Source organism: Arvicanthis niloticus, chromosome 9 (assembly GCF_011762505.2).
Source record: "Arvicanthis niloticus isolate mArvNil1 chromosome 9, mArvNil1.pat.X, whole genome shotgun sequence".
Lineage (NCBI taxonomy): Eukaryota > Metazoa > Chordata > Mammalia > Rodentia > Muridae > Arvicanthis > Arvicanthis niloticus.
This window is the reverse complement of record NC_047666.1, coordinates 53,970,863-53,994,756: the sequence shown is the minus strand read 5'-3', so window position 1 is coordinate 53,994,756 and position 23,894 is coordinate 53,970,863. Positions and strand designations below refer to the sequence as shown.

The 23,894-nt window shown below is 51.1% G+C and overlaps 3 protein-coding genes across 3 annotated transcripts in view; 1 reads left to right on the top strand and 2 right to left on the bottom strand.

Annotated features, from left to right (window-relative positions):
• Plxnd1 (plexin D1) overlaps positions 1-2,853 on the top strand; it is a 40,613-nt gene extending 37,760 nt beyond the window's left edge. The window contains exons 33-36 of the mRNA XM_034511995.2: positions 13-160; positions 909-1,049; positions 1,568-1,642; positions 1,800-2,853. Coding sequence (XP_034367886.2) covers positions 13-160; positions 909-1,049; positions 1,568-1,642; positions 1,800-1,916 — 481 coding nt within the window. The 3' untranslated portion in view covers positions 1,917-2,853. The remainder of the gene's footprint in view (positions 1-12; positions 161-908; positions 1,050-1,567; positions 1,643-1,799) is intronic.
• Positions 2,854-7,504: 4,651 nt separating this feature from the next.
• Positions 7,505-14,438, bottom strand: H1-8 (H1.8 linker histone). The gene is made up of 5 exons (XM_034511465.2): positions 12,415-14,438; positions 9,766-10,025; positions 8,724-9,039; positions 7,945-8,006; positions 7,505-7,798 (listed from the first exon to the last, which is right to left on the bottom strand). The coding sequence occupies exons 1-5, from the start codon at positions 12,515-12,517 to the stop codon at positions 7,574-7,576; spliced, it is 966 nt and encodes a 321-aa protein (XP_034367356.1). The 5' UTR covers positions 12,518-14,438; the 3' UTR covers positions 7,505-7,573.
• Positions 14,439-18,263: 3,825 nt separating this feature from the next.
• Rho (rhodopsin) lies at positions 18,264-23,894 on the bottom strand. The gene is made up of 5 exons (XM_034511464.2): positions 23,426-23,894; positions 22,152-22,320; positions 20,881-21,046; positions 20,540-20,779; positions 18,264-19,561 (listed from the first exon to the last, which is right to left on the bottom strand). Exons 1-5 carry the CDS (start codon positions 23,784-23,786, stop codon positions 19,451-19,453), a joined length of 1,047 nt encoding a protein of 348 aa, XP_034367355.1. The 5' UTR covers positions 23,787-23,894; the 3' UTR covers positions 18,264-19,450.

The following is a 23,894-nucleotide window of genomic DNA, read 5'->3' as shown; positions in this document are numbered from 1 at the left end:
TCGCCCCCACAGCCTTCCCCTGCGCTTCTGGGTGAACATCTTAAAGAATCCCCAGTTTGTCTTCGACATAGAGAAGACAGATCACATCGATGCCTGCCTGTCTGTCATCGCTCAGGCCTTCATCGATGCCTGCTCCATCTCTGACCTGCAGCTGGGCAAGGTTAGCTATTCTAGCTCCTCCTGAGTGGGAGGGGGGTTGTGTGGTGCCTGAACTCTGCAAGAGTCATTCAAGATGGGCAGAGAGCAGATGGCAGGCCAGAGGGAGCTCTGCAGGCACCTGCCAAGGGCAGAAGACATGCTGGTTCAGTGGCTAGAAGCCATAAAGGCCTTCTGAGAAGAGAGGTGACCTAGGTAGCCCAGAACTCCGAGGCCATGAGCACCCATGGGGTCACAGAGCTGGGCTGGCTCTGTGGGGTGAGGGCAGGCCTCAGGAGTCTCAGCCCACAAGGGAAGTGAAATGTCACCATTTCACACATGCATTCCCGTGACAACACAGAGCTGCCAGCATGCGTCTTAGCACATGGTGCTTTTGGGGTGTTGGAAGTGCAGGGTGGGAACCATTCCCAACCATCTCAGCCACCAAATCCTATCACCCTAATAAGGGAGTAAACAAGACAGGCTGCGGGCTGCGTGCAGGGGAGGACTGCTGGCACTCGGCCTAGGAGCTCTTCCCATCAAATCAAAGTCCCCATGTGGGTCACCATCCTGACAGCTCCAGCATGGTGGGGCAGGGCCTCTACGCAGGAGGGAGGGAAGGAGGGCCAGAAGAGACCAAGAGACCCTGGTCCAAAGTCTGACTGAATGGGGGTTGTTTAGCCACGGTTGAGGATCCACCAAGGCCCTCTAGGTGGCAGTGGGGACAAGTCCCATCTTTCAGCCACCCAAACTTCTGGGCTCTCCCTACCCAGGACTCACCCACCAACAAGCTTCTATATGCGAAGGAGATTCCCGAGTACCGGAAGATAGTACAACGCTATTACAAACAGATCCAGGACATGACACCACTCAGCGAGCAGGAAATGAACGCACACCTGGCCGAGGAGTCTCGGGTAGGTGGCCTTTGGGGCCTAGGCCAGGAGATAGTAACAATATCCTTGGCCTTGAAGGGTAGCCAAAACCAGCACCGTTAGGATGCGGCGGGAGACAGTAGGAATTTTTGGAGCCATCTCCGTTTCCCACTTTTGCCTGCACCGTCATCACAATGTATGTTCCTAAAGTCCAAGGATGAGGTGGGATGTGCTCCTGAAGACGTGAGAGTTAGAATCCTGGGTCCAGGAAGCCAGTGTGTGCCTGTGTCGGAGGGGCCTAAGTGAATTTTGTCAACAGGGCTGTGGGAAGGAGAGGGCTGGATCCTCATCTATAGGGGTAAACCTCCCCTTTTGCCAGTTGGTGGTGGCACACACCTTTAATCCCAGTGCTTGGAAGGTAGAAGCAGGTGGATCTCTGAGTCCAGGGCCTTGGTCTACAGAGCAAGTTTCAGGACCGCCATGGCTATGCAGGAAAAACCCTGCCTCAAACAAACAACAAACAAAAACACCTCCCCTTTCTTCTTGCATCACTTTTATAGAAATACCAGAATGAGTTCAACACAAACGTGGCCATGGCTGAGATCTATAAATATGCTAAGAGGTATCGCCCACAGGTGAGTTCCCCCTCCTAACATTTGCCCATTTCAGCCCGTAAAAATGAACTTCCCGCTTTCGGTTTGTCTGGGGTGTTGGCACTTGGACGAGGTCGCTGGTGGGTGACCTCCCAGGATCTCAGGCATGGCACACCTGACTCACTGCAACTCCCCTCAGATCATGGCTGCCCTGGAAGCCAACCCCACTGCCCGCAGGACCCAGCTACAGCACAAGTTTGAACAGGTGGTGGCTCTGATGGAAAACAATATCTATGAGTGTTACAGCGAGGCCTGATGCAGAGGACTGACCAGGAACTACTGCCAGGGCGACGGCACGCAGGCTGCTTGGGCCTCCACTTGGTTTCTTCCCCACACCTCTCACTTGGGCTGGGAACTGACAAAAGAGGAGCCTGCTTGGCTAGGAGGGGGGACACTGCCCTCTTAGTGCCTGGCTGCAGAGCTCTCAGCCTTGTCCCCTGGGGCATCTCTGTTCCCTCCACCTGCCCAAGACCCGACTCTAGGACGAAGGCCTTGAATATCGATCGCTGCCAGTCCCTGATAAGACTTTCCCTGCTAACCAGGACCGCCTGGACCAGGCCTGCCTGCTCACTTTGTTCCAGGCTGCTCAGCACACATTGGGAGAGGTGGCCATTTCCCAGAACACTACCTACCTCATCCACCTGGCAGGGGGGACTTCTGCTTCAGCCACCAAGCAATTGTCTATGTCCCTCATCCAGAGGGGGCCCTGGCCACCAACAGTTCCAAGCAGGGTCAGCTGTTAGCTGGCCCAGTGGCCAGCGGCAGCATGGGCAGTGCCCATTGACCACAGAATGGTGGAAAGAGGGGGACAGGCTGGGGGTTCCTGGTCCCCAGGAAAGGGAGGAAGGTGAGGATGCTGGGCTATAGCTGGACTACTCAGTCTTCCTGGAAGTGTTTCTAAAGAGCACCACTTTTTTGTTTTTTAAGAAAAAAATCTTTTATATATTAAAAAAAAAAAAAAACTTATGCACCAACTGTGAATAGCTGCCGCTTGTGCAGATCCCCAGGGGCTCCCGGTGACACACTGGAAATGACTGTTCCAGGGGACAGAAAATACTCATCTGTCCCCAGCACAATCCCCTCCCCCCCATTAGCTACTGGGACTGGCTCACTGCCCAAGGGGGCTGGGCTGGAGGGGAAGGCTGGGACTCCCTGGAACATTCTTTATAATAAAAGCCTGCCGGGAAAACCTACTATGGGCTTCAGCCTTTGTCCTGAGATGGCGACGAGGGGAAATAGGGCTGTCTCTGTCTGTGGCGGAGAGGAAGTGCAGAGCCTAACCTCACACCCTGCCTCAGACGCAGCCTAAGGGAAGACCTCTCCCTTTTGCCTGCCAGGAGTTTGTGGCTGCACCCTGTGGACACACAGCTTCATGGACAGCCCTGACACCTAGAAGGATGTCAGCACCTCATGTACTTTCCAAGTGGGTGCCCCTCACGTTTGTGCTATATGGAACATGGAACCCAGAGCCCTGTGCTGTCTTGAGTATGCGAGATCCACTGAGCTGCACCCAGCCCCCACATCCTGGTCTTTATTCAAACCTAAGGGAGGCAGACATTTTGTCCTCATTTTGCAAATGTAAACAGTGTCAAGGGTAATGACGGTTTCAAGAGGTCACACAGCCAAGAAGGACAAAATGGGGGCCAGACAGCTGGGTCCCCTTCTCTCAGCCAAGCTCCTCCAGGCAAGTCTCTACCTCCAAAATGGAAGGGGTTCCAAACTGACCATACTCACACCCCCAAATCTTTCATCTAAACTTAGGACAGCCACCCAATATTTCAGACAAGGACACTCACTTTCTCCGAGGCCAGCTATGACCTGCACACTTCTCAGCAGAGTCGGCACCTGACCACAGCACATCTGACCTGGGGTGACACCCACTGTCCCGCCTGGGGCCCCAGTTTCTCAAGGCTGAGTCAGTGAGGTTCTCCCCAGAAGCAGGACGTGGCAGGGCCCGCCTGAGTGATGGCCATTCACATGTGCCCCCTCAAGAAGGAACGTCCACCTCGCGCTGGCCAAAAGTGAGCCAGGACCAAAATTCCCAACAACAAAATCCAAGACCCAACCTCAAATTCACCAGCTTCACAAAAAAGTGAACAACCTCTCCAAAACCTCCTTTGCAGGCCGCGGGCAGGGAAGCCATCTTTATCTCCCAGATCTCTGCCGCCGAGGAGTCTTATTAAGGAGCAGATTTGCTAATTTCAATTATTGGCAGATTTGATGGTTTGGATTTTTTTCTTTGATGAGGTGTGACTCCAGAATGAATTCATAAAACCCTGAAAAATCCAACTGCCAAAAAAAAAAAAAAAAAAAAAAGCCCCGAATGCTTGCGGGAACACTTACCCAAAGCCCTGGCCACACACAAGGCCAGGGCTCCTTTCCCTTAGTGGAGCCAGGAGTGAAGATGAATCAGTCCACACTGCATTCTAAACCTGACTTTTCCCTTGCACGACAATATGTCAGGAACATCTTTCGAAGTCATTAAGTATTCTACAGTCTGGCTACACGTCTCATTAACATACAGCTCCTCACTGACGTTCAGAAGGGGGTCTATGCATAGATCTAGTTTCCAGGGTCACTAGCTTTGCCAGGTGGGCAACCTTCATGAACTGCAGTCTTTTCCTGGGGCCCCAAAGACATGCCTGGCAGCCATGGGTACCCAGGCAAGGACCCGGATGGAGCATCCTCAAGCTATGGTTGCAAAGTGGGCGAGACCCACACAGCTGAGGGCTGATCTCCCAGTTCTCTAAGATGGGTGCAAGGTCTAGTCCCACTCTGTCACGGGGCAGGGCTGATAGGTCCCTAGCTTCTGGGGTCAAAAGGCTACAGGCTATCTTCCTCAGCCTCGGGCCTTACCATGCAGGAGCAGAGGCAAAAGCAGAGCCTCTGCTTGAGAAATGCCAGCCTGCCATCTGCTGGGTGCCCCTCGGGGCCTGCTGACAGGCACATTATAGATACCCCAGAGAGCCAGCAGAACTAGACAAAGCTTCCTATGGGACTCCAGAGAGAAGCTGTGGACAGCATAGAGGCCTGAGCCCCATACTGGGCACTTGGTTTCCCTGGTGCTGTCTGGTCCCTTCCCAAGCAATCCATACCCCCCCACCCCCACACACACACACTGAGAATGCCCCTCAGATGTACCTGTTCCTTTGTGCCACCTTCTTGGCCTTGGCAGAGTCCCCACCTCACCAATCAGACCCAGAACTCTGGACACAGCTTTGACCCTTTTCTCCATCAAGCTACCACCAAGCCCCATCTACCATATTGAAGGCCACCTCCTCCCTCATCTTGCTACAACAGGGGAGCTCTGGTGGGCTACATGCTTCTACTATGCTCCTAGGGCCCCTCCCTCCTCCTGTTCTTTGATCTTTCCTTACAACCATGACAGTAAACCCACAGAGCCCATCCTTTGTGACGCCCTTCACGGTGCAGTGCCTGCCAGCAGCTCTGTCCTGTGAGTCCTGTGAGTCACGTCATTTCAACGTTCAGATACCAAGAGTAGCACAAGCAATTTGCTTAGGCATTTGTCACGGGGACATTGTCCATTTCTACCAGGGGTCAGCAGGGAGAGATGGAAGGTGGCACGTGCCTATGGCAGCAGTGACCAGCTCAGCAGGACTGAACTGGATGCCTTGGCTCTCCATGGGTGGTGTGAGCTTCCCTACAGTCTATGAAAATACAAGAACCTCCAAAAATTAAAACTACCAATGTGCATGTATGCGTGCATGCGTGCGTGCATGTGTGTGTGTGTGTAGGTACACTTAGCCTATTTGTGTATGTGTGGAGTCCAGAGGTTGGCACGGGTGGCTTTCTCAATCACTTCTCCACCTTGTTTGCATCTCAGTAGGCACACATGGAGGGTACATGTGCAGTCCCAAGGTTGATGCTAAAAATCATCCGTATTCACCAAGGCAGTCTTAATCAAATGCAGAGCTTGCTGATATGAGTAGTCTTTTTAACCAGCCTGCTCTGAGGGTCCCATCTAAGTTAAGGTTTCTAATGCTGTAATAAAACACCATGACCAAAAGCAACTTGGGGAGAAGGGGTAAGTATTTTAGCTTACAGCTTTACAGTCCATCACTGAAGGAAGTCAGGGCAGGAACTCAAGGCAGGAACTGAAGCAGAAGCCATGGAGGAAAATCTTATTGCCTTGACCAGCCTGTTTTCCTTATACAATCTAGGACCCCCAGCCCAGGAGTAGTGCTTGGGTCCGCCCTCCCATATTGATCACTAGTCAGGAAACTTCCCCACAGGCTAATCTGGTAGGGTTGCCCTCACAGCTGCAGCTGTGTTTTCCTCTCAGGTGACTCTAGCTTGAGCTTATGTTAATGTGACCAAAGCTAAGAACAGAGTCCTACAAGCCAGGACCCAGTCCCCACCTGCTGAGGCTGATGTTAATGGGGAGTTCAACACTCATCTGGCACTTATGTGGTTCTGGGGGAAACAAACTCTGGTCTCAGACACAGCAAGTGCTTTTGCTGCTATAACCACTGAGCCACCTCTTCATCTCTCCACTTTTTTTGAGTCTTTCACCTATAGCTTGCTATTTCAGCCTAGGCTATTTGGGTAGTGAGCCCTGGGGATCCTCCTGTCTCCACCACCTGACACCCGGGGTTACACACATGCACACTACACCCAGCTTTTTATGTGCGTGGTGGGGATTTGAACTCTAGTCCTCATGCTTATGTAGCCAACACTTTACCCACTGAACCATCCTGCCTCCTTCTGAAGCTGAAGTGTTGGATGTGCCCTGACCTTGCCACTGCCCTCTGATCAAGCAATGCAGAGCTCAGACTCAGGACAAGGGAATCGACTCCACCCATTCATGGGAAGTGTCTCAGATGATTTTAAAGCAGAGCAGACTTTATCCCCATGACTTGTCTCACCCTTTGGCCACATAAGGCGTGCAAACGTATCCCTGCTGGAGGGCCACTGGTGGATTACCAACTTGAGCAGATTTGGAATCGCCTAGGGACACCCCGCTGGTTGTGTCTATGAGGCCATTTCCTTCCAGAGATGTGGGAAGACCCACCAGAATTTTGGTGGAACCATCTTGTGGGCTGGAGTCCCACACTGAGTAAAGAGGAGTTGACCCAAGCACCCCATCTCTTTTTCTGTTCCCTGACTGATATAAGGCAGCAGCTCACACGGCTGCTGCTGGGCCTTTTCTGCTGTGATGGACTATGCCCCTGGAAGCCATGAGCTTTATAAAATAAACCCTCCCATGATTAACTCTCTTATGTCTGGCATTTTGTCATAGCAATATGGACAGTAATCAATACAGGTCCTTTGTGACCTCCCCTTCTCTTACTGAATATGCTTCCATCTAGACTTGGGGTCCTGCTCAGCACCCTCCCCTACCTAAAATTGCACGAAGGGCTAGCAAGATGGCCCACTGGACAAAGGTGCTTGCTGTCAAACTCAATACCCCAAATTCCACGGGGCTCACAAAGTGGAAGGAGAGGACCCCCTTCAAATTGTCATCTGACCCCCACGCATACACCATGACACATGTACACGCGTACATACTAAATAAACCACAGTTGCAGCCAGCACTGTGCTCCTTGGCAGACAACATGCTGGTTCCTCAAGCCGTAGTCTGCCTGCCTCTCTGGGCTGAGGCTTGATGGTCATGCTCAGGAAGCTTACAGTGGTCTCTGGCCCCTCAAGTCCTTCATCCTTCCTGCAGACAGGAGGCTCTTTGTAAAGACATCAACCACACCATAGCCTGCACTGTTCCCTGGCTCCCAAGTGCTCAAAACCCACCTCTGCCTTCCTGCCCACAGTCCAGTGTCCAACATACCAGTGTGTGAATACAAAGAGACGTCTTTATTGATAAATAAATTATGATTAAACATTATGACATTTTTAGAGAATAAAAGCTTCAGAGTCGCCGTCTCCCCAACCCTGACCCTAGCTACTAGCCTCAGCCTTCTTGCTGGGAGCTTTGGATGAAGTCTTGGGGGGTAACTCAGGTCTTTTGGGGTTCTCGGGAGTCTTTGTCTTCCTGACCCTAGGTGTGGGTTGTGCTTTGTGTCCCATGTCCTGGGAAGGAATGGGCGCTTTGGTCTTCTGTACTGTCTTAGCCCCCTGAACAACTGTCTCAGTATTGGCGAGAGAAGCAACACTATTCTGGACCTGTAAGAAAGCAAGCCCAGTGTCGGGGAGATGGCTCAGCCAGCAGAGTGCTCACTTCATAAGCACAAAGGCGCAAGCTTACTTCCCAGAGTCCCACATAAGCCTGGAAAGACTTGAGACTCAGTGGGCAACAGGCGCCTACCAACCTTGTTGGCCGAGGGCTTTGATTTCTCACACACACCTTTGGTTTTCCCACGGGCATCTGCTCCTGCAAGATGGAGGGAGTAGTGAGGCGCAGAGGATCTACAGGCTCTAGCGTTCTCAGCCTGCCTAGATCACAGGTTGTCACCTGGACACCTGAAGGCCGTGTGACCTGGGCCAGCTATTTTACCCCTAGTCTCAGGCCCCAATTTGCAAATCGGACAGGATGTTCTCCTTACACAACATGGGAAATTAGCTTTGTTGCCTACCTGCCAATGGTGGTACTTTGATGGGATTTCTGTTTTGGTTTTTTGGCAGGAGGGTAGGGTTGTTTGCAACAGAGTCTTATGTGACCCAGGCCAATTTCAAGCTCCATATAAGGGTAAAGATGTTGCCTTGAACTTCTGATCTTCCTGCCTCTCATCCCCAAGTACTTTGGATTATGGGTGTGCACCAGCTTCCTTGATTGTCATGGCTCCCTGACAGAACCCTCTCATGGCTGCTCACTGCCTTAGGATGAGCCTAGACTCCTCTTTGCAAAACCCCCTTGGGTTTCTTCTGACCCCACTGCAGATAGACACACCCACTGGCAGCTCTTCAGCCTTTATTGCACAGATGCTTCCTCCAGGAAGCCTTCCTGACCCTTTCTCAAGGCTGCTATGGGCTCTCCATTCCTTTATCCAGGTCTAACACTCAAGGCCCACTTCCTAGGAAGGGAAGCCCCTCCCATCCTACCCTGGGGGCTGCTGCCCCCCCCATCCCTGCCACCCATTCACAAACCTACCTTGCTTGCTCTCACTGTGTTTGACCTTCTGGCCTTTGCTGGTGAGAGGGTCCCTAGCAACTTTGCCTTGTTTTAGGGGGGCCTTTCTGACCTCTCTTGGTTTTGCCTTGGCTTTCTTGGGCGCCAACTCCAGCGTAACTGCTGAGCAAGGATAAGCCTTCCTCTTCTGCCCGGGTTTTAGAGCCGCTTTCTTGGACTTGCCGACTTGGTCTTTCTTCAGCAATCCAGATTTCTTGGGGCCTGTCTCCTTGGTGCCTGCAGCTCCCCTGCAGGCTTTCGGGGCACAGGGTTTCTTTTGCTTGGGCTTGGAAACTAGCTAAAGAGGAAGTATACAAGGGTTAGGGTGAGAACAGGAGCTCTGGATATCCCTATACCTCATAAAGGACACCAAAGGGGCCATGCTCCCAACAACAGGGTTAAGAAGAGGAGAGGTGAGAGGAGACACATCCACCTCATTGCATTCCACCTGGGGTTAGTCTCTTGTCTCCTTGAGGTGCCCTGCTGCTCACTTCTAAGGATCTGTATCTTGCCCTCTGCCTATCACTTAGCCTCAAGCCTCACTCTGCCCTGCTCCCTGAAGTCCTACCTCTTCTTAATGTCTCCAAGAATACAGGCTGAGAGATGACTGATTTCCCAGCTTCCCATGGGCCTGTACAATCCAGGCTCTATTGAGCCACCTGACCCCCCCCCCCACACACACACACACACACTCCAACTAGGCCCCAGTAGAGCTCTCTAGGCTTCAGCAGAGCTCCCCGGTATTGGGACTTTCTGAGATGGACACCCCAGTAACCACAGGTATCATATGAGGTTAGTAGAGACAGCCCCACAGTGCTCCCTGGAAGCTGTGGATCAGTGGCTGTGGTGGACACCAGCAAGAAGCCACACACACAGACCCTGATACTGTGCAGGCTTCTCACACCACACAATATGGGTCAGCAGAGGGCTGTGGAGATGTGGGCTGTGGTGAGAAGCAGCATGTGCTAAGGGTCTGGTGTCTAAACTTTGCACCAAGGCCTCCCTCTCCTTGTCTTTAGCTCACTTTGAAGCTGCCAGTGGCACCCTTGGCCTTGGAGTTGGCAGGCCTGGTGAGGAGGCCGCGACGCACGCCGGTTTCCAGAGCCTGCTTCAACAGGTACTTGAAGCGGGTGGTGTCCACTGTTGGGTACTTATGTTGGATGTAGACCTTGATGGCTACGACTGATGTGCCCTGGCGCTTCTCCCTGGCCCTTAGAGCCTCCAGCACCATGCGTAGCATCGTTGGGTTCCGTTGGCCTACTTGGATTCTGCTGCAACTTGGACCTGTGGGGGGAGACAGAAGGGTATCACCCAGACTGCCCTCTGCCCCAGTCAAGGCTTGCTTTGGTGGGGCGGAGCACACGCTGAGAACCAACTTCCTGTGAGCATCGCTGGCTGCCAATCTGCGAGTCTTACACAGACCACTGTCCCTACCGGGCTCATCAAGTTCTCTCCTTTCAAAGAATATTGTCCTGAAGAGGCAATCCTGGGTAAGTGAGCTGCCCAAGGGCATCACAGCTCTAGCTGTACTGTACCCGCAGAAGCAAATCAGGAAGCTCAGCGAGGCCCACATTGGCTTCTCTTACACACAAGTCACCTCAAAGAAGGCACCGAAGTCCATGGGGACAAAAACACTTGAAAGCAACATCTCTGTCAAATACCACAGGGCCCTGTTCAGACTCTGAAGGACTTAAAACAACCACCCTGGAAATCCAGGCATGGTGGAGACACACCTCTTACCCCAGGACTCCAGACACTTAAGTGGAAAGATTGTTATTTCCAGACCAGCCTGGGGCTATAAAACAAGATGGAACCTCAAAAATAGGACATACACAAACTCAAGATCCAACTGGACAAAGAAATAACCAAATATTCATAGGTGCTGGGAGGAAAAGGCAGCACTGAAGTGTTGTTTATACTGCTCATGACCCAACCCAAGGCTTTGCGCACACATGCCAGGCAAGTAGTCTAGTACTGAGCTGGACCCCAGGCCTGACAGCGCTTTCTTAAAGGTTCATATCTTTGGAAATCAACCCTGGACTATTTCCAGCTGAAATGCTGGGCCTGGCGTGTGTCTGAGAAAAGCCGGTGGGTAAGCAAAAGCAGCCACAGCTGAGGCCACTGAGCCTGAGGGGCACAGGGGAGGGACACAGCTGTCCCCAGCCCGATTTCCTCTCAGTCTGAGAAGTTTTCCTAACAAGATATTAGCATCATCTGTGAGTCCTAGACTTTGTAGATATAAAGTCTGTGTCCACAGCTGGAAAGAAGGTAGAAGTGAAATTCTCTGGGGAGCAAAGGGGTGAGAAGGGGGAGGGGAGGAGGGTTTGGAGGAATATACTCATACGCAAAGCATATTGTATGCGTGCTTGTAAAAGGCCTCTTGTGCAGAGTAATAAAGGTGAAAATCAAGGGAGCCTTACTACGCAGCTCTCACTAGCCTGGAATTCACTCTGTAGATCAGGTTGGCCTTGAACTTAAGAAATCCTCCTGTTCCTGCAAGTGTGAGCCACCATGCCCAATCCAAAAATGTTTAAAAAGACGTATTTGGGGAAAAGGAAAAGTAAAAACAGTCACATTCCTAGAAACACGCCCCCCAGAAGTGAAAATGGAAGCAAAGGCATGCATGAGGGTGAAAGAGCCTGGTGTGCCAAGCACGCCTGAGGCCCCGGGCCGTCCCTAGCCTGACCAGCCATGTGCATGGGTGTTTCTCCCCAACAGCCCAAATGCCCGTGACCACGGATGATACGCTTACGCAACGGAACACTACTTGGCCATAAAGGACTGAAACGTGAGGGGCTACAGCATGGAGTGTTTCTAAATATAAGCCAGCAAAAAAGCCAGTCACAAAGCGTTGTACGAAAGGATGAGAGCCCACAGACACAGGTGGAGTGAGGCTGGGGCATGACTGTTAATAGCACAAGTCAGCGTTTCTTCTCAGGAAATGACTCAATTCTGAAACAGATTGTGGCGCTGGACACGCATGATGACACACTAAAGGTCACTCCTCGTTGAACTCGGGAGAGCGATGCCATACAGGAATGTTTTGAGATGGGCTGTTACTTTTGAAAAGCAGCAAGAAAAGGGAGGATTTGGGAGAGAGAAATGGGAGAACCTGTCAGCCACAGGTGCATGATTAAAACTCAGAGTGAAGCTATAAAACTTATTTGCAAAATTCAGACTCAAAAGTAGAGAAGTTTTTAAGCAGAAAGAAAAAGCCATCGACTGGAGAGCTGGTTCAGTGGTTAGAACACTGGGTGCTGTCCCAGAGGACCTGGGTTCAACTCCCATCACCCACAAGGCAGCTCACAACTGTCTGAACTCCAGCTCTCTGTAATTCTAGTTCCGTTGGGTCCAACACCCACACACAGACATACGTGCAGGCAAAACACCAATGCATGTAAAAGAAAAACATACAAAACTACAAGCCACAAGCCTAAGAGAATCCTAGAGCAGGACCACATGGCAGCCTGTACCTGACACCTGACGAAATCCTCATTGTGAGTCCCAAACCAGGAAATGGGCTCATCCTGCTTTATCCCCCTCCAGGACTGGGTCTTCTCTTCCAATCTGAGTGGTGGGAACCAGCCTTTACAGCAGCAGGCACCTTCTCAGCTGCTGTCACCGGGTTTCCAGGGACCTTGGCCTAACCTGGAAATTCCACTCTGTTGCTTACCTGGCTCATCAGCCCCAGGGAGCCCACATTGTCCAGAAGGTGATGTGTCCGTGGAGGGAGAACAGGAGGAGGAAGAAACACTGGAGACACTCCCTGGAGCCATGGCACAGGCAGCGGCAGGCCAGGCCGGTGCGCACTCAGGTGGCAGCTGCCAAACCTCCTGCCTTAAATACTTAACCAATGACCAACAGGCCTACCACCTGAGCAGCTGAAAGCTGCCAATCAGGCCTAGAGGGGAAGACTCACTCTGAACACAGAACCCACCTCAACCCTGTGAGACCTGAGGCCATGGAAAAAGTAGGGAGGCAGAGTCACTGTGGCCTACCTAGCCAACGGAGCCGGCATAGAATGGGAGACACCTGAGTTGTGGGGGTGCTAACTAGGCCCCTCCTAATCCCACCAAATGGGCAGGGGTCTGTCTACCTTGTTCCAGACTACTGCTAGCCTCAGATTTCCACAAAGTAGCGACTGTGCCCAAGAGAGGGAGCATATGGAGGCAGTGTCCTCTCCTGAGCCAGGACGCTGGCTCTCAGATCTCTTCCTTCTGTGTCATTTTAATGTTTTAGATTAGAATGCAGTTTGAGATGCAGGGAGGGGAAGGTGTGCCAGGGTCTTTATATGGCCTTGGCTGATGGCCACTGTCTTCAGTGTCCTTGGCATTCAAAGACACACTGGGACAGACATAAGTCACTGTTTTCCATCACATTACCCAACACTGGCTAGGGTGAGGGAACCGGCCAGCTGCCCCACCAGGGCTATGACTTGGGAAGGGATCTCCTGAGCCCAGCCATTCCGCCCCTTTCCTAGGAAGGCTGAGTCATCAAGATGAAAGACAGACGTGACTTCTCAGTGGAACCACACGGGCCTGAGCAAATTACTCCATCGCTGTAAAACACACTACAGCCTTTATGACAGGGTCTGATAAAGACCCAGTGATTCGTGCTTGTTCCCACACTGGGGAAACTGAGGCAGGAGGCTAGGGCATTTGAGGCTAGCCTAGACTGCAAACCCCTGACTCGAAAACAGTCAAACCAAATAGAAACAAAACAGAGTGGATTGCAACAAGCTGAATCTCTCTCCTGGATGAATGAATGTCAATATTGCTTATGAAATATAAGAGAAGCATTTCTTGTCGTGACTGTCAAGGATATATGGAAATCACACAGAGGAGATTTCTGGGAGAGCTGATAGGCTAGCCACCTGAAAGGCAACTCAACATTTTATGGAGCAAAGACAAACTTGCTCCATGGCACAGCCATCCCTCCCTGGGGAGAAACAAAGGAATTAACAAGCAGGAACTTTGCCCCAGTATCAGCAGAAATCCAGGGCAAACTAAAAACTTATCGGGTAGAAACAGGTTAAGTCAATTGTGGCCTGTTCACAGTGGGATAGAACACAGCTGCGAGAATAGAGAGGCCAGCTCTGACTCAGGCCTTCCTCCTCCTGTGGTAAGGCTCACTCAGGATGGCTGCATTTACAGCAATGCCTTACAGCCCTGACTCTTGAGCTCTGTGTGGATCAGGGCTGTCTCTGGCACCTAGCCCCAATACTAGCACACAGTAGGCCCTCCAGACTTGTGGAAGTATGGCTCTAAGGAGTGAACGAAGACCTGCAAATGCCCAGTGCTAGACAGGGGAGGAGCTACGGGAGGCGAAGAGGCAATCGGGAGCTGGCACACAGGGGGCTGCAATTTTGATCCATTTGTGGGGCGTTTCCAAGAACTGAGAAATGCAGAGACTCTGTGGTGTAAACATTCCCACGAGCTTTGCTGAAACCCTGCTCCCAGGCTGTGCCAGGATCGAGTTTTGTGTCGGGAAGGGAGTTTGGGAAAAACTCAGAGATCTAAAAATTCTCAGGGGTTTGCCACTTGACAGGGAGATGAGAGCAAGTTAGGGAGACTGCTGGCTGAAGTGTGGCCTCTGCCAGCCTCCTGACTTCTCTGTGGGGCCAGGCAGGGGGTACTGCCTTCCTTCTGGAACCTTCTCCTCCCATCTTAGGACATGCTTCATTTTCAGAGATACATGTCCTGAACTCTGAGATGACCAGAGAGTCTCTGCTTTGTATGGTGCGAGCTCCTGTGCCATCAGGACATTGGGACATTGATTTCCTAATCAGTGCATCAGGGTGGAGTGAAGTTGCAGCCACTGGCATGCCTGTATAAACTGTATAATTGATATTATACAGTTGTATAAATTGGCATCTTCATCATTTTACACATGAAGAGGCTGAAGTCCAGAAGTGTGGCCCACTCCACACTCAGATCCTAGGCTGCATCCTGGAAGCCCTCTGTACTAAAGAGAAGTGTGGTAATCCCCTCTTGACGCCTTCCCTTCAGAACGTCTTTAAGTTGCCCTGGCTGGTAAAGCTCCAACTGTCGAAATAGCCTTGGGGAGCCAGACCCTGTCTCTTCTTTGACTTAGGGCCCATTTCATGATCCAATAATACTGTTGCAGCTCCAGTCACTATGATCACATTCCAGCCAACAAGGAAAGCAGAGGAAAGTAGAGGGCCTTCTGGTCTCCGAAGTTCACAAGCCAGAGTCTGCATGCTTCTGAGCCATGGAAGAGGAGAGGGTGACAGTGGTAATGCCATCAGGTGCCCAGCTACAACATCAGAGAACATGACCAACAGAAGGGAAAAAAACCAAAGCCGAGGCACCTAGCACTCTTCCTCTTTCCCTGGGTCCTCATCAAACTCTGCATGTGCCCCTCCTCTTCCAGGGCTGCTGCTTCTGAACACTGCCTCATCCCTAGGCAGGGAACCTGTGTGATTGAACAGCTGCTGTCTGAAGTGCCATCCATACTGGTGTCTTCTTGATCCTTCAGACACTATTTCTTAGGTTCCGGGTCATAAGTCCACACAGGACACTACTCCTGAATTTGGGGTATGATAGAAACTCTAGGAACAGTAAAAAGTTTCTGAACATACAAAGATCAAGAAGTAATTCAAGGGGAGGCAAGATGGCTCCTCTGGAGAGGCATTTCATAGCAAACTGGACGACCCAAGTTTCATGCCTGGGATCCATGTGGCAAAAGGGAGCTGACTTCCAAAACCTGCCGTCTGATGTCCACATTCACATTGTGACGTGCATGTGTTCCCTCTCCTCTGATGGGTACAATAAACAAAAGGTAACACAATTTTTTACATTAACTCAAAGTCAATGAATCTGAGGTGTTTTGGGTGGTGCTCACCAGTGTTGAATCATGTGGCTTCACAAAGCCGTGGTTCTGCACGTACTTGTGCACTTTGGACTGCACTTGCCTTCGTACCCCAGTGCCAACAAACTGCCTGAACGACAGCGCAGATTCCAGACTATTGGATGCTGTGAACTACAGTGTTTTGTTTGGTTGTTTGGTTTGGTTGTACACGCAAAGTTTTTCTGTGTTATTGGAACAATAAGAGTTGAATTGTGGAAAAGAAAGACTTTCAATGCTTTCTTACCGTCACTTCTCAGCATGTAAGGATTAAATTAGTGTATTTTGGGGTTGCATTGTGTTAGAATGTTTGATCTTTAAAATTGCTGTTTGAATGGCTGACTTGAAGATGGGAATCATTTGCTCGGGAGCTGGGGTGGTCAGGAACACTTGCTGTGCATGGATGAGGACCTGAGTCTGGAACGCCAGCACCGTGGAAAAGCTGGATGTGGCCCCATTTGTTACCTCAGCTTTTCCACTTTCTTATACACAGGTGACAGCACCTCCACATATACGTGGGCACACGGGTATATGCACATATGCATGCACACACACACACACACTGTTCAGTGAATTTCGGATTAGGATAATGAAACAATTTCCAACACTTTCTGAAATGGCCTAGACACACTTCTTCATGTTATGCTATGTATTTATGCAAAGAGGCATTCTCAGCATGGATGATTATAAAATCAAAATATCAACCAACTCTAAAGAATGTTGTATATGTCGTGTCCTATATCATTAAATATTCAGCTAAGATCTATTCCTTGTGAAAAAGCAAGCAGATCCATCTCATTAGCATGCAAATTTATTTTCATCTTTAATCAATTGTAAAATTGCATATATACCAAAGACTTATTTTACATTAGGTTTCTTTATGATTATCAGTAGGTGTTTGACTTTTGCTCTTATTTAATTCCCTAGATATCAGGGGTCACACTCAATGTTCTCAGAGGTAAAGGGGCCATGGGTGGAAACAATTACAGAAATAAACCTTCCACCAGCTAAGATGTCTCTCACTTTCGGCTCAGAGCCATGGCCTGTGTAGTCCAAGGACTTACCCTGGGACTGGTACTGTGTTTCTCCAGAGCACCTCAGGCTACCTGATACCCCAGATGTCTCTTTATTGGGGTGACAGCCCTGTCTGACCTGTGATTGGCTGAGTGCACTGTATGCTTCACAAATGCTGCTTGCTTAGAGCCTGGCAGGTGACCCTGTGGGGACTCCAGATCCCAGCTCAGGTCAGGAGCTCTTCCATCTACACTCACAGTGACTTCCAATGGGAGGCTGACAACAAGAGCATTCTGGTTCTAAAGGGGTAATTTTTCTGGACAAGAGAAGGCAGGAGTAAAGGTGACACTCCACAGGTCAAGTGAACTGGGCATGGAGGAGTGAGACAGGACAAGGCCAGGCAGATAAAGTAGCCTACCAACAGCCACTCCTGGCCCATAAAGCATGAGAAACAACCTGAGGTGTGGCAGCCATGGAATCCCCTTCATCCATGACACCTAGAAACCTTGTCTAGCACCCAGTCCCCACCCCTCTGGGCTGGTCCCGATCCTGTTCCCCTGGTTTTTTTTGGGAAACACATCCTACAGACTCCTTAACTATGTGGAGTCAACTTTATCTTGTAGTGTAGGAACACATGATAAATGAGGGAGGTCTATATCAGTGATTGGTGAGAGGTGATCATGTGACTCAGGTCTAGCTAATCAGAAGAAGAATCTCCATCTCAACCATGGTGATTGATTTAGAGGTAACCAGGTGACTCAGCTCTGGCCAATCAAATGAATCTCTATCTTAGACATGATGATTGGGCTTAAAGTTAATCAGGTGACCTAGATCTGCCCAATATGAACCTGAACTGCCACCACTATTATAAAGGGAAGGAAAGCCCTTTCTGGAGGGATTTCTGGCCCTGGGACTGTTGCAGACAATTCTGCTACCTCTGGGGATAGGCCTGTGAGTAAAGTCAACACAGAAGAGAGACACAAAGGGTTGCAGGTCTGAGGTTTTACATCTAGCCACCCTGAAGTGGAGGGGAGCAGGGTTTCATGTCCATAAGCCAAGGAGATCAGCCTCTGTTGCAGCAATTGGGGTGAATTTCTTGTCACTTGTGACAAAATGAAACCTCACTCATGGAGAGAACAAGCAAATAACCTTTTGCTGTCACCTACCCTTGCCCAACATAGCACTGAGGGGCTTTCATCCCAGACCCTGGCACCTTTTCCTCCATGGAAGATGGTGTCACTCCATATTTGAGGCTCCATCCCATTCTTTGCTAAGGGGGTGGGGGGGTTGTCCTGGTAAGGGCAGCTCTGAGCCAAGGTCTAGAATACCAGAGTGTGCCAATATCTTCAGCATGCTAGGAAGTAGGCTGGCCACATAAGTCCCTTAAATCTCATATAATCCCTTCAAGGGCAGGTCTAAGCTCCTCTTTGCAGATACGGAGGCTTAGAGAGGTCACCATGTCTCTATACTGCTCAAGTTGGGTGTCTAAAACTGATAGAGCTGCTCTATCACATTCCCCAGGGACTCTGGACTGCTTGTCTCCACATGGTCTACTCCTCCCTAGCCAGGGATCAGGGAAACTTCTTAGTTTCCATCCATTTTGAAAGAGCTTGAGAGCAACAGACCACCACTGCCACCAAGTGTAGGAGCTGAGCTTTTAATGCCTCTGTTTGCCTTTGTCCCCATGCAGAGCTCCTGTTGGCCTCAAAGCCAAAACTTTCTGGAATAAAGAAAAGACCAAATCCCAAGGAAAACAGCATATCCATCAAGGGATCTGGGAACTGGATCCATGAGTATCCTAAGGTTGAGGCCTGGTCAGGTCTTGCACTGTGTTTCTGAGCTCTTCAGAACAAGGGTGGCATCAAGGACTCAGCTGCTCCCTGAAGGTGGGCATATTGGCATGGCTTCTAAAACTCCATACTGGCCTGGAACTGTTGCCACATGGTTGCTGGTGTAGAAGAGCAAATATATCCAGAAGCCAAGAGGAAGGGCTGGGTCTCTACAGGCCAAGTAAGCTGAGAGACATGAGCCAAGGTTTCCATCCTGAAGGGAGGACCTCGGCCTTGCCTGAGACCTCTGGTCTCAATGTGTTCTCGGTCCTAACGGTTGCAGCCCACATTGCTGTCACTGTCATCTCTGTGATCCAGCTCCAGCCCTGCACAGGCTGAAGGCCTGGGTCATTTGCAAAAGCCTACTGAGACTGGGGGAAATACCTTATCTGAGTGCTTGGGCATTGCCCAATTCCCAAGCAGTCACTAACAAGCAGAGACCATTAGGATGGTTAATTAATTATATTAGTTGGTGTTACTTATAACACAACTACCAGCTGTGCTCTTTATACGCAAAGTGTTTGCACACACACACACACACACACACACACACATTTTCTGTGTCTCCCTCCCTCTATCCCTCCCCCAGCTCCCCCCCCCCCATCATCTCTAGCAGCCACATTCTATCAGGGCCCCAGATTTGGGAGAACCATCTGGGGTAAGGGTGGGGGCGGAGAAAACCAGGGCGGGTATATAAAACTGCTTATAGATTCCAGCCAAACATGACTGGATCTGCCAGATTGGGCACCTGAGGACATCTGTGTTCCCTTCCATGAATCTCTTCATTCGTATATCCACCCATTCAGTCACTCATTCCTCCCTTCATCCAGCTAGCATTTATTAATCAGCTACTATGTGTTCCATTCTGTCCTAGACACTTAGCCCTAAGCCGGGACACTTGTCATGTTCCTGAGAGACAAGCTGAGGGGAGGGGTACAGATCCCACTGGCTCCCCAGGAATAGGAGACTCCTACAGTCAGCCACAGTCTCTGGCCAGGCTTAGGCTGGAGCCACCTGGCTGGTCTCTGTCTTGGAGACAGTGGCAGAGGCCTCGTCATCTCCCAGTGGATTCTTGCCGCAGCAGAGCGTGGTGAGCATGCAGTTCCGGAACTGGAAGACAAGAGGCACCAGTCAGGACAGGGCCCTACCACTTGCCTAGCCTCAGCCCCACCCTCCAGCATGTCCACTCAGTAAGCCTGGCTCTCTGCGGGAGCTTGCTAATGTATGTTGACCCTCAACCAGAGATGCCAGAGAACACGGCACAAGGGGTTTTGTCAAATGACATTCCGTGTGTCCTATGGATGCATAGGACCTTCTGAGAATGAGCTCATCTCACTCGAGAGTTTGAGATTTGGCCCTTCCTATAAATAGGAATACCGAAGCCCAGATGGGGAAATATCTGACTCACCCAAGGTCACCCAGCCTGAATGTGGCACAACTAGAACTTGAACCCAGAGTCTAGGTCCAGAGACCACATCCTTTCTGCAGAGAAACTGTGGCTTTTAACAGTGGCTTAATCCATCTTCCCAGAACTAGCAATTTTTTTTTTTTTTTTAGCAATTTCTTCAGCTTTACAGTGAGACCATTCTATTCCTAACCTTGGAACTACTTGATATTTTCTAGTTGCTTCTTGAGACAGACTCTCATGTAGCCCAGGTTGACTCCCAAATCACTGTATGGCCAAAGAAAACTTGGAATTTCTAATGTGCCTACCTCAGCCTCCTGAATACTGAGATATAGCAGTGGTACTACGACAGCCTGTTTTTTGGGGGGGAGGAGAGCACACATTCACTATTTAGCCCAGGCTGACCTCGAGCTCAAGATCCTCCTGCCTCAGTATTAAGATTACAAACATGTGCTTCTAGCTGACTCCTAAAGCAGACTTCCAGAACCATTTGGTCAAGCTGTATCTCATAGGAGTGAGTGCATGGCAGGTCACCTGGAGGACTGACTCCAAGAGATTGGGGGGTTGCCAGCCCAAGAGCTCATGGCAGGCCTGCCAGCAGTCTGAGTGGAATGCCTTCCCTGCCCCATCACCCCCCCCATTCCCTCCCTCACTGTCCACATGCCCGGCCTCGGCCCAGGCACCTGCTTGTTCAGCATGATGTAGATGACGGGGTTGTAGATGGCAGACGACTTAGCAAAGAAAGCCGGTATGGTCATGAAGATGGGGCCAAAGTTGGAGCCCTGGTGGGTAAAGATGTAGATGGCCACACTCGCGTAGGGAAGCCAGCAGATCAGGAAGAAGATGACCATGATGATGACCATGCGGGTGACCTCTTTTTCTGCCTTCTGGGTAGTGGCCGACTCCTGCTGCTGGGCAGCGGCCTGCAGGGGTACAGACTTGTGTCTAGCTCACGGTGTCCATACAAACCCTGGCACCCAGCTCTGGTCACCCAGCATCGGGCTGGGGAGACCCCCACTCATACCTCCTTGACTGTGAAGACCAGCTGCCCATAGCAGAAGAAGATGATGATCAGAGGGATGGAGAAGTGGACCACGAACATGTACATGACGAAGGACTCGTTGTTGACCTCGGGCTTGAGTGTGTAGTAGTCAATCCCACATGAGCACTGCATGCCCTCAGGGATGTACCTGAGGGTCAGTGTGAGGGACGATAAAGCAGGAAGAAAAGCACCTGCCCAGCCCGACATAAGGGTGGGCTCCACTTCTGTGGGCCTCAGGAAGCATGGTTATTACCTGCTGGCCCCATCACCAGGGGAGACTTATCCATCTCTGGCCTTGGACAATTCTCGAGCTCCCTGTCACTTGACCACACAGCTCTCCTCCATCAGCCCACTGCCCTTTGGTGGTTAAGTAGGCAGAGGATGCTGTGGAGGGGAGCTGAGGCCTTCCCTGTGAAGGCTGCAGTTTGTGCATGTAACAGCAATGCTTTCTACAATGAGGGTGGGCCTGCTGCTGTCATCAGGACCGTGTGCAGCTTCTAGAGGCAAGGATGTTGGGATGATGATATCTGAGGACAGTGACATTGGGCTGCACTCAGAAACCAGAGTGTCCATTGAGTGTGTTTGTAGAGGCCTGTCAGGTGGGTGAAGGTAAGGGAAGAAGCCAGTGAGGAATGAGGGGCTCTGACTCAATCAGGGCCACTGGGTGGGCTCTTGGGATGGGGAAGATGTGGCCAGAGAATGGAGATTCTCTGAGGCTCTGTGTACCTCATAGTCTGTCCAGGTGTCCAAACCACTGTACCCACCCTCTCTCGGAGGCTAGATGGGACCCAGCTCCTGGGGCTGCAGTGTCACCATGCATGTTGGGGAGGTTCAGCTTCTCCAGGGGCTAAGGTCCAAGGTGTGTGTGTGTGTGTGTGTGTGTGTGTGTGTGTGTGTGAGAGAGAGAGAGAGAGAGAGAGAGAGAGAGAGAGAGAGAACTGCCCATGCCCAGAACTCAACCAAAGAGGATTGTGGTTTGGCCTTGGCTTAGCTGAGGATTAGGGACTTGGCCAAGGTGAAGGGTTGGGATATCCAGGGCCCTCCTTGCTATGGGGCTCAGAGATGGAATCAGACTCTGCACCATTACAGTCCCTCTCTTCTTCCCTGTCTTAGACCTTAGCCAAGGAAAGTCACCAGGATGGTTTTAGGGGGCAAGACCACGTTACATTATGCCTGGAACCAATCTGAGGCCTCTGTGTTCTGAATGGGAATCCCACAAAGACCTTGCCAGACCCAATATTCTGTGCTATTACCTGGACCAGCCAACGAGTGGGGGAACAGCACAGGCCAACGCCATGACCCAGGTGAAGGCCACACCCATGATGGCATGATTCTCCCCGAAGCGGAAGTTGCTCATGGGCTTGCATACCACCACGTAGCGCTCAATGGCCAGGACCACCAGGGACCACAGGGCGATTTCACCTGCAAGGCAGTTAGTAGCCATCAGTCCTCCAGCTCTAACTTCATGCCAGTGGTTTGAGACTTGAACCAGGCCTCAGGGATTGCAGTGAGCTTGGGCTGGCCAGGAGGGAGGGAGGGGCGAAGAGCCCATGGCAGACAAAGTGAGCAAAGGAACAGAACCAGAGTCTTCTGTTTGGTTAGAGCTTTAGGCTCACGAGAGACACCGCCTCCCTGAACACGGGGAGATAAGACAGCACCTTTGGGACTCATGCAAACTAGACCCACCCCTGGCTTTGGGCTTTGTTACACTCACTTCTCCTGTTTCCTCCTACGTCCACTGGAAACATTTCTGAGTTCCAGCCAGTAGATCCGGCTCTGGCCCTGGCCCTCCCATATCTCTAAATGTAACTTTTGCCTGCTCCCTGCTTCCGTTCTCTCAGCTAAAAAGGCTCCATTGTTCCTTGAGATAGCCTCACTGATTTTCCAGTCAAGTGAGAGAAAAATGTTTGGAAACACCTGGTGTAGCATAGTGGTCCATGCCTGTGATCACAGCACTTGAGAGGGTGAGGCAGGAGGATCACGAGTTCAAGTACACCTCAGCCGCAGAATTTAAGGCCAGTCTGGACTGGACTATGTGAGACTGTGCTGCACTCCAAAGATAGAAAAAGAAAAGAAACGGATGAATCCTTTGAGATTCCTGGTGTATGGAGCATGCTTTCTGGTAGAAGATGACAGAGCTGGCCAGGCAGTTAGATGTGCAGTCCACTGAGCCAATTTTTACCTGGACCAGGGACAGTTCTAAAGGACCTAGACCTATGTGTCTTTTCTAGCTCACTCCCAGTGCTCAGTCTACCTCAGCGCCAGCTCAGCTGCCTCAGAGGACACCCACATACACTGTGACTCCCCAGTGAGTCCTTGGCCTCTCTGAACCCATGTTTCTTGCATTACTCAAACTGAGATAGATGAATGAACGTTCAGTGCCTGCTTTCAACAACAGCCTAGCTTGGGGTCACAAGTGTGTGTCAATGAATAAGCTAGGCCTTTAGATGATACCATTAAGCGCTTGCTCCTAAGCTGCAGACCCTCCCCAGGCCCTTTCATGTCCCCTTGGCTCCCATGCTCATACCTCCAAGTGTGGCAAAGAAGCCCTCAATGTTGCAGCCCGTGGGGCCGAAGACAAAGTAGCCATGCAGTGAGGTGTAGAGGGTGGTGGTGAACCCTCCGAGGACCATGAAGAGGTCAGCCACAGCCAAGTTGAGCAGGATGTAGTTGAGTGGTGTGCGCAGCTTCTTGTGCTGTACGGTGACGTAGAGCGTGAGGAAGTTGATGGGGAAGCCCAGCATGATGAGCATGAACATGTAAGCTGCCAGCATGGAGAACTGCCACGGTTCTGCCAGGTAGTACTGAGGCTGCTCAAAGGGGCTGCGCACAATGCCCGTGACGTTGGAGAAGGGCACGTAAAAATTGGGGCCTTCTGTGCCGTTCATGGCTGCGGCCCTCGAGGCTGCCCCACGGGCTGTTCGTAGACAGAGACCAAGGCTGCCTGGCGAGCTCAGCCACCTACGGCTCCCACAGCGCAACTCCACGCACTGACC